Source organism: Dysidea avara, chromosome 2 (assembly GCF_963678975.1).
Source record: "Dysidea avara chromosome 2, odDysAvar1.4, whole genome shotgun sequence".
NCBI lineage: Eukaryota > Metazoa > Porifera > Demospongiae > Dictyoceratida > Dysideidae > Dysidea > Dysidea avara.
This window is the reverse complement of record NC_089273.1, coordinates 13,120,942-13,131,682: the sequence shown is the minus strand read 5'-3', so window position 1 is coordinate 13,131,682 and position 10,741 is coordinate 13,120,942. Positions and strand designations below refer to the sequence as shown.

Sequence of the window (10,741 nt, the reverse complement as noted above, 5' to 3'; positions counted from 1 at the left end):
TGTGGTCTAGTTATAAGCACATCCTAATGATAAGCTCCTTCCAATTACAGGCTCCTCTTCAGAGACTTGATCTACTACAGGACACAACCATCAGACTATGGTGATGTGTTCCTACAACATGTAAGTGTGCATGATTGTGAGCTTGAGTTTTGAAGATTTGTATGTTTGTAATTTTGTCTTGATGTTGAAACGTTGCACATGTTTCAGACATGTTACATGAACCTTCCATTAAGTTTAATGTTAGGACTGTAAAAACAGGAATTCTTTTTGAGATTAAATTTCATTTAAAGAAATGACTTCCATAAGATCTAGATGTTGCCTTCTAAATTTACTGCTGTATGGCTGCTGAATGACTACAATACCATTGCACTCTATGTTACAGACAAATGTGTTAAAAGAAAAACTTTAAAAGCTTTGAATATACATTACCCCACATTTCCTTTTTATAAATCCATTATTTGGTTACATCCTGACTGCTGGAGAAATACCATATAGAATGGTTTTCCTCACACAAATAATTATGTATGAAATAAAAAAATTACTATGTGACATTTAATTTCATTTGCAACATTGTTTCCTCTTACAAGTTTATTGGTAATAATATTGAAGCTTTGTTGTTATGAATCAAAAAACTGAAATTCCTCACAAATGTGTTCCTTTATCAATTTAGTATTTACACTTCATTAGTCACATCTTCATTTTTAACATGTGTACACATATTGCTTTTTTGTGTTATCCTGTTAGGAGAGCAACTTTTACCAGTATGAGCATTACTGCAGAAACTTCCCTACGTGAGCCTCTGTGTGTGTGTGGTGTGTGTGTGTTGTATGTGTGTTGTATGTGTGTTGTATGTGTGTTGTATGTGTGTGTCTGTCTGTAGTAGTGTAGCATAGTGTAGTGCACTGTGTGTGTGCATGTGCGTGTGTGTGTGTGTGTGTGTGTGTGTGTGTGTGTGGTGTGTGTTTGTTGTGTAGTCAGTGCCTAATACCTATAGCAGGTGTTTGTCACAAGGACTTTGATCTCGCGTTTAGGATACTTAGCGATATTAAAATTTACGGCCTGTTTCATTATGACGAGTTTTGTTTGAAAGTGTGATTACTATCATAAAGTCTGTGGTAGTACTCATGATCGAGTTCAAGATATTTGATTGTCAAATATTGACTTGATTTCAACTAAAAAATATGTTTTTGATTCCATAAAGCTTGAAAATAATGACACCTCATAATCTCAACACTTGATGATGGTCCCAAAATGCAGTATGTGTTCTTTAGTATAGTATGACCTCAATTATAATGTACTGTAAGTGATTAGAGTATTTTAATGCCTTGTTCTACAGTATTAGTGCTCTATTGGAGTACAACTCCATATAGTACAGGTAGAAGGAAAGACTAGAATTGGATTATTAGTGATCAAAGAAAGAAAGAAAAAACTAGGAAAAAGCATTAATGCCTCTACCTGCAGTTATACTAGTGGACATTTAATCCTTATACGTACTTATCTAGCTGAAACGATATCTACACAAGTATAGGAAACCATTTTTCACTACCTTTAGCTATTGTTTCACTACTTTGATCCCTAATCAAACGTTTAATATTTCCTTCTACTTGTTTGTTTAAATGAGCCAACACTTACCACATCAAAAGGAATAATTCCAGGCATGACATCCCTCCAACTATCAATCATTACTGGAAAAGATAAGTGCCATTATACTTTTTTTCAGCAATATTCTGTCCATTACACAAAGTTACAAAGAGAGAACACTGCGAAAAAGTCTTTACAATCTATCCAGTCACAACCTTTGCAAACATAGGGAAGCCATCTGCATCACTACCATGAAGGACGAACCGGCACCTTGTTCTGTCAGCAAATAAAGTGAAATTCCAGGGAAATTTATCACTTTTGGGCTTGGTTATACCTCACCAATACTGCCAGGATGCCATGAAGGTAGGTTTTGGGGTGATATGGCCAGAAAAGCCCAAACCTTCATGATCCCTAATATAACTAAATGGACTTCATCTATCCTAACAAATTTCTTTATCTCAACACTTTACTGACTCACTGGTGGTTGGATAATGGAGGTCTCACCTGTACATGTACTGACCTGGATGACATCTTAATAATTTGATTTGTTTTTGTCCATTCCATACAGGGTCTTTATATTTCACTGTGTGTATGTGTGAGGTTGCTTTGTTGTGTGTGTGTTATGTACAATATGTGTATTGTGTGCTTTAAGATGTTTACAATATATGATTGTGGTAATGGTATTGTAGTTAGCATGTGTAGACTTTATATGAACATATCCACTCTAGTGCTTCCCAGAAGTTACAGGACCTAATAGACAATGATACAGACATCATTACTTTTATGTTGGTGAGTCTGTCTGTGTGTGTGTTTTGTATAATTGTATAATGAACATAACTTTTTAACCAGGCGCACGCCTGGTTTACTGAAACTGTTTTCGTAAAAGTGTGTGTGTGTGTGTACCTATCTACCTATCTACATATCTACCTATCTATGTTTGTCCATACGCACCGACGTGAGCAAAATTGTTAAATAATAGTAAAAGCAGCTTTTACGGAAGAAGTAAAAGCAAAATGAAGTCTGTATTAAACTTCTGCACAGGTGAACTTTGCTCTGAGGTGGTTTCTTTTCGGCGGACTGAAATACGGGTGTGGCAACTTTCCTCAGACTTTGTAAACTACCTTCCCTTTAAGGTTTTCAGGTGTTTAACAACTGAAAAACAATGGTGCAAGCCTCGTACACTACCAGGAATAGCCTATCGCTTCGAGTTGAAAGGGGGCGTATCCCTTACGTATGCGAACGAAAATGAAGAGCAGCTTTGAGGCTTTGTCGAGAGAATTTGTGAGAAAAACACGATAGTCAAACTATAAAACAGTTTAAAATATACTTCTGTGCGTAATATGTTGTTAAAAGTGGTTTGTTTAACAAGCGCTTCCTTAGCAGTGCATAGCAACGCAATTGAACAAATTACGAAAATTTCATGAATTACGAAATACAAGAATTAGTTACGTTATTGTAAAATACATAGTTGGTTAATTCATAGTAGCATATACTATCTATGGTTAATTCCAGTTGAGTTAGCTAGCTGCATGGCGCCTGATTTTTAGAAGTACCACAACTTCAACTTGTTTCCCATGACCTTTATTGTCATAACTTTTGTCCTACCCAGGAACAAAGTAGGAATTAAATTCAGTTGTAGTCCCCTACAATTTATATCTGTGATCTAGTGCTGAACAGTATTGTATTTTTACTACTGGTATCCAGTATTGAGGAAATATCCCGGTATCCAGTATTTCATGGTATCCTTTTTTAAAATTTAAGCTGGTATTGTTTATTTGTGATTATATAGAGGTGCACTGATAATTGGATTTGGCTATCAGTTATTGGCTATGTTGGCCTTGTTTATGTATACAGGACAGTAACATGTGTAAACAGCAGATACTGATATACATAAAAATCTACAGTATTTATGGGCACTTGTGCTCTAGTAATATCCTAGCAACACCTGTTTATGTAATGTCAGCTGTGGATTACAGTCCCACTTTGTCAATAGTGTCACCTGAAACCTCACAGTTTACCATTTGGCAGGACTTGTGGTCACCACCAAACTGTCAACACATAACTGACAGTGTAATTAAATGTTGTCTGGCTTCCCTCATAGTGTAATACATCTAATGGCATTTCGTGCTTGAAAGTGAAAATCAGTTTGATGCTATATTATATGGTATACCTCCCAGCCTCTTATAAGTTTTCCTTATACTTGTTTGTTTTGTAATATTGCTATGATTAGTGGACCCACACCAACATGTACTACATCAAAGGAAAGAATGGTGCCAGACTTATTGTTTTCGTCTGACCGCATGACTTGACTATCAATCACTGAAAAGTGAAGTTTCCATTATGCTTCATTTTCAGCTATGTTCATCCTGTTACAGTGTTACAATATTATGAGAAGTACCTCTGTAATCAATCCAGTCAATGCGGAAAACTTGGATACATCCATGTTATATCACATGCAAGAATGAATTGACACCTTGAACTGTTAGCGAAGACAAATGGGACACAAAGGAGGACACAGGTAATAAGTTCATGATGTGTACATTGTACGCATGCGGTATGCCAAAAGGTATCTGTCAGACTAAAGTGACATTGAACAGTATAAAAAATCAAACCTATTGCCTTAGCCATAATTGAAGTGTGTGTATTAATAACTTTGTAGCAACGAAACATTTTGGTCTGACTGAAAGTACTTGTGGGCTTGGTTTGTGGTCACTATAATATATACTAGACAGATGCTAAAAGCATGCTGGGGTGAGCCTGAGTTGTGTAAAAACTGATGTGCCATCTTGATGGGATTGTGGTATTGCTGGAGTTCAATTGTATTTGCATGAACAGTGTTTAATGTGAGTGTGTTTGTACTTTAATTAGAACATATGTTTGTTCATGCATATATTAACTGTTGTTCTCCATGTTCTCAAGACTGTTCTCCATATTCAAAATAAAACGGTATAGCTAGCTTATCACTGACTATCTAAAGTATATTTTAATGTATATTCATCATTTAGTACCCATCAACAGTCCATTTATACAGCACCTTGGTTCCCTCTGTTTATAAGATTCTGTTTGACATCTACACCGATCTTGCTGTGTCCTGGTATACCTTTCACTCTGCTGCTGTTTATGGCAGACTGTTATCTCTCTCCGTGTTCATTGCATAAATACTCGGGAACGTGATGCTTGTACCATGGTTGAATCAACTACTAATAGTGTGGGACTTTCCGTGTTCGTTATGTAAACGTTTGGGAACGTGACGCTCGTACCATGGTCCATTGTTTACTGCCAGTGTGGGGCTCATTCAAGCTTGCTTCAATTATCATGCATTATTTTGTGAAAACCTCCATGATCCCTAAAATACAGTATTACTATTCTGTATGATAGTAATGTCCATATTACACAGGTGTACTAACATCAGCAACATAACTGTGTACCATAATAATATAATACTACCTGTTGTGATGAAATCCAGACTTTGTAGTACTTGTTAGACCTCACAACTGTATACAGTAAATGTGTAATATAATACAAGGAACCTTGTTACCAGCAGCCCATGAATACCACAAGGCTTATGGGCTGCTGTTCTTACTGATATGAAGGTGGTCTTATTAAAGAAGTGACAACTAATTGACGTCTGAGTGTATCACTTCTAATGTCAACATCAGAGCAGTTTGTGTGTGTGTGTGCGCGCGCGCGTGTGTGTGTGTGTAACAGAGAGAAATCCTCACTTAGTGGCCACTTCTGGAATGTAGCTAAGGTGAACATTCACTTCAAGACCTGATTTTATCATTATTGTATATTTGTTCCAAATGTTGCCCTTATTTATAAACTGTCAAATGGTGTCCTTCATTTGTATATGTGCATGCGCGTGCGTGCGTGTGTGCGTATTATAGTGTAGTGTGCATACATATACATGTGTTAATTTTGTACACATGCTCATTTTCTTGTTACTATAGCAATGTCAGCAGTCACTAAATCATGCTCTGCCACTACAAGCACTGCTGATAAAACCGGTTCAGCGAGTTTTGAAATACCATCTCTTGTTAGCGGTATGTACACCACATACACACTACTGTACACTTTGTATTAGAGTAATGGATATAAAATATATGGAATGGTACTTAGAATAGTTATAAGGTGATTAGACAAATATCCTGTTTTGACACCTTGTATAGAAGGCTTCTGATACTTGAAGCCACCAAATAGAGTTCCTATAATACCTGACATTTCCTCTTTCACTGTTAGTCGTCAGGTTTCAAAACAGGACGTAAGCATCTTTAGCTTATAACTTCTCATATATATGACTGTCTCAACATTACTGGAAACAAGGTTGAACTTATATGACATCCTATTCATCTGCTAAATTTGAAAGGTTACAAACTACTGTCACGAAGCTCTTGTGAATTGTAATAATTATGTTATTTCTAGAAGATTCGGTGCCAGTAACTTGTAAAATATCACCTTGTTTTATTACACATGTATGTGTTCACTAGCTAGTGATCTGATTATTGTTGTTGGTTACTATATCTCTAGAACATCACAAAGAAGTTAACACCAGACTTTACTGGCTACACAAATTTGTGTAAGGCACATGCTACAATGATGAGTGTGGCTGCTGGTATTAATGAGACCCAACGAGTATATGAGGCATCAATTAGAGTACAGGTATGTTTGTAGTGTGTGTGTGTGTGTGTGTGTGTGTGTGTGTGTGTGTGTGTGTGTGTGTGTGTGTGGTATTTTTGATTATATTGTTGTGAGTGTTTTATGCATGTATAACCACATTGCTATAATTTATTTTTCATTTGTACTATTTTCATTGCCTAGGAAATCCAAAGTTGCTTGATGGGATGGAAGGTACGCATGTAGTAGTGTTTGGTAAATGATGTGTTTCATTGTTCTCTTTTCATTATTTAGGGTAAACGATTAAATTCTTATGGCAAAGTATTATTGGAGGTACTGTACAGTTCAGTGTATGTGTGTGTGTGTAGTGTGGCGTGTGTAGAGAGTGTACATGTGAGTGTACGCATGCGTACGCACACTGTGCATGCATGTCCTATTTGTCCTTGTCTCTCTTATCGTTGTTGGGATCATTGTGAAACTTCAAGCTCCACGGCCTCTCTCTCCATGAGACCTGGGCAGTATCCTACTAGTCCTTCCCCGGGAAGATTTTCCTGCACTAGACTCAAGTAATCCACAGTCATCCCAGTGCTAGTTCTCTGAGTGGCAATAGATGTGTTGTGCATAGCTGCTGGAGGCTTTAAATGATTTTCTTTGTACATGTGTGTGTGTGTGTGTGTGTGTGTGTGTGTGTGTGTGTGTGTGTGTGTGTGTGTGTGTGTGTGTGTGTGTGTGTGTGCGTACATGCGTTAATACTGGAGCGAAGGTTCAGAATTTTCAATAGTTTTGTATGTACAGTATAACCTTCAAAGGTAGTTTTACCCCTCCAAAACTTTGTAACCATGGTAGTGCCGTGTCTTATCAGTAAAAAGGTCATCCACTAAGACCATTTTAATTATGTATTCTCTTTTAATTTATATTCCTCTGGAACAACAATGCCCCCTCATTTATCCAACCTTCAATTATCCAAACACTCGATTATCTGAACAGTGGAAATGAATGTTCTATTGGAGTAATCTGTCTAAGGTGTTAGAATAGTTGAGCAGGCTCTGTATATAAATGAATGGGCTTTGATTATCCGAACTTTTTTAATTTCTGAACGTGTCTTGGTATCAACTTGGGATCAGATAGTAGTGGAAGCGTTGTACTAAGCATATCAGACCCTTATTACTCTCAAAGGGCAGGTGCCATCGGAGTAACTTATCAACACGTTCGTTCCAATGCTGAAAGATGAGCTAGAACAAGTGCACACTTAATAAAACTACTGAAATTGTAATAACAGTGTTAAGCTGATAGTATAGCCTCTGCTTTTTATCCAGTTAGTGTTTCTTTAATGATTTGGTACAATACACAAAACAGATGGTAGTCTACAGGATGTTACGTTATATCACTTGTTCTTGTAGGATTACCTGAAGGTGATCGGTTTCAAAGGGTTGAGATATGTGATTGTGTTTGAGAAGTTATTGCTACTGTTGAAGAGGGACAAGAAAGAGTCAAGATATTATTATAAAGGACACATTGATGTATGTAAATACTTGTAAATGTGTTGGATGCTTGTGTACACTACACTACACTACACACACACACACGCATGCACGCACACACACACACATACACACACACTCACTGATGCTATCAGGTGAAACGCATGACCTAATTTTTTGTCTTCTTGAAAAATGGGTGATTTCTAGGATACCAATAAGATTTTTGTCTACAAACAATTTCTGATCACGTTTAAAAATGGTACTTTTGCTGAGCAATGGAATCAGCAATTTGATATTAACGGATAAACAGTTAAATGACTGCTTATAACTGCTCTTGACTATTTTATTACGGTATATGACTGCTCTATTAGAGTATCTTGATCTTTGATAAGGCAGACTAGTATTCTATTATTTTAATGCAATTGTGCCACACGCTTGTTTACGCCTATGGACTATGGTTGAAGCCAGATCAAGGCAGATGGAATTACTGGCAAGTTAGAAAAGGAAGGATGAGTGATTTTGATTCTGGTTAGAAACATTTATGGTTGCTCAAGCACCCATGCTTCCTATGCTCCTGCTACAATTGGGGTCCACAGATTACTGGGGTACTGGGGATATGAGTAACTCAGCAGGAAGCTGTATCAAGTCCTACAGATGAAAACTCAGGCACCACATAAGTTTAATATCTTCCTACACCTCTGTGCAGCTGTAGGTAGTCTTTATCAACATCAACACACATGTAATGTGATGTACAAACATATACCTATATACGTAGTTACACAATCAGACACAAACAGTTCACATAACTGGTGGTTGTATTTATTTATTACAAATGTCTGTTTATAGGGTGAAGAAGTTTCTGTAATGGCAGCACCTATAAGGAACCATCCATTTTGTTTCAAGGTGTTCTCCATCACTAACAGAGACTACTACTTTCTATTAGAGGTAGATAATACCTGTACCAACAGTTAATAATATGAGAGTGTCTAACATTGTATAGTATTGTAACATGTGATTGTGTGGAAGTGTAATGGAACTCTTCCTTTTTGTGTATTATAAAGAGGTTTAGTTTTTTGCTTGTTTTAACCACACGGTCAATGTTTGAACTAACCAATCACCCAAGACTGAGTGAGGATGTACCATGGAGTCGTGGACAGCACTCTTTTGATTACAATATCCTTGAAGGCCGGTTTGATTTGTTGACATGGTGATGCATTTGCAATTCCGAGCAATATCTGTCATTCTCATGAAGTTATCCTTTTAGTTATCAGCCATGCTCTCTACAACAGTGCTGTTCTTGCTGGATTGATGTGTTGAACACATGTCCTCATGTCTGAGGTGGTCTTTGTTGTTAAATGCTAAAATTTAAGCAGCATTTAACTTCCACACTATCATTTGTTACAGTACTATACAGTGTTAGATATTATTGCACTGTATGTTGTGTACAGGCACTGTATGTCCATATATGTACATATTTGATTCCAATTCTTTACTATGTAAGGTAGCAGCACAGCTGATAATCCTAACTTTATCAACTTTGCACTAATCCCTTTCATGACAATGTGGCTGTTGACTTTGACCAACTAAGCACTCTAATGGAACATACACTATATCTTTAACAATTTACTACTCTAATAGAACAGACATTCTTTATTTTACAATGACAATACTTGAATGTGATAGTACTATTCTAAATGCCGAAGTGTCAGTGCAATCCAATATGCTTCATTAAATTGTAAGCGTGTGATCATGCCTTGATGTGCTCATGTGTTAGTTGCACAAGTATAGAATACAAGAAGAATAATAAAAGTTCCATTGTCCTGATAGATTTTCATCATTTTGTATTAGGATGACAGTACAATTGCTGTGGGATTTCAGAGCCTAAACACAAGAAATTCAAGTAGAAATCTCACCACAGATAAAGTCAGAGTGATCACCAAATTCACTACCAATCTTATAAAATTGTTGGTGGCGATTTTACCCAGACAATGTTGAAACTGAAAGCTGTATGTAATGATTTACTGGTACACCAACTGGCTTCAAATATACCTACAGTATTTTACAACTTGACAATACATGTGTGAATGACACACCCATTTACCATCACGTACTGTAGAGTTTTTAAAAATAATTTTTATTTTTACAGAGATGACAACATCAGCCAAGTAGGCTATTCTTTATCTGTGCCCTGAATTGTACCGTACATGGTGTATATGATACCATATTTCTATATTTATAAACTGTTAAAAATATTTAGTTGAAGCTAGCATCTGACGAAAATTAATTACACGAAAATTTTTTACCAATGTAATATTAGAGAGGTTGGATAAAGTTAGCTAACTGCTATCTGGCCACCAGGATCGAGGCTTGGCCGTTGGCGTGTCAAGCATATGTCTTTGCTGCAGTCATTTAAAAACAAGGGCCTCCTTCATCCTAGAGGAGAACTGTCTTCGTCTATTTTGCCGCACAAGCGATAGCATTGGTAATGATGCCATTCCGTGATAGACAGCTACTACAGGACACATTAAATGACGTATCATACAGTACGATAGTACTGTACGTATATTAGGGACATTGAAGGTGTGAGAGTGATCTGTGATATAATATAACCCAAAAACCTCCCGTGATTTTTTCCTCACAACGACTTGACAGTATTGGTCGGGTAAAACCAAGCCCAAAAGTGTCTTCTGATCGACCTGAAACGTTTGCATCAAGTTGCTGCAGAATTTAGAAAAAAAATTATTCAACAGAATTTTCTACTGCCTGCCTGACGCCTTCAGTCTAGCGTAGCGGAAAAGTGGCTACAACTACAGTCCTAATTTTTTCACAGAAACGTTTCTAGTTCACTTAAGAAAAAACCTTTGGTATATTGATAAGCATACAATGCTTGCGCTATTGTCTTACCTTTTATCCTTCTTTACCATGGCCTTCAGTCAAGGTTCTACCGCTGAGTGTTAATAGACTACAGTATGGCTTCCATACCAGTGTATATTGCATCAAACTATTTGAATATACGTGGTCGCCGGTTGCACCAAAAACATGCGTATGTGACTCGCTGTTGATAT

At 36.9% G+C, this 10,741-nt stretch overlaps 1 protein-coding gene across 5 annotated transcripts in view; it reads left to right on the top strand.

The window, feature by feature from the left end:
• Positions 1-10,741, top strand: part of LOC136246648 (uncharacterized) — a 30,501-nt gene that overhangs the window by 942 nt on the left and 18,818 nt on the right. Inside the window, exons 2-10 of one of the 5 annotated variants that reach the window (XM_066038176.1) lie at positions 51-120; positions 745-791; positions 2,310-2,370; positions 5,532-5,624; positions 6,109-6,240; positions 6,400-6,429; positions 6,490-6,528; positions 7,596-7,715; positions 8,523-8,621. In XM_066038176.1, coding sequence (XP_065894248.1) covers positions 51-120; positions 745-791; positions 2,310-2,370; positions 5,532-5,624; positions 6,109-6,240; positions 6,400-6,429; positions 6,490-6,528; positions 7,596-7,715; positions 8,523-8,621 — 691 coding nt within the window. Of the gene's footprint in view, positions 1-40; positions 121-744; positions 792-2,309; positions 2,371-5,531; positions 5,625-6,108; positions 6,241-6,399; positions 6,430-6,489; positions 6,529-7,595; positions 7,716-8,522; positions 8,622-10,741 lie in introns of those variants that run through there. The other 4 variants (XM_066038177.1, XM_066038180.1, XM_066038179.1 and 1 more) reach the window with 4 other exon arrangements.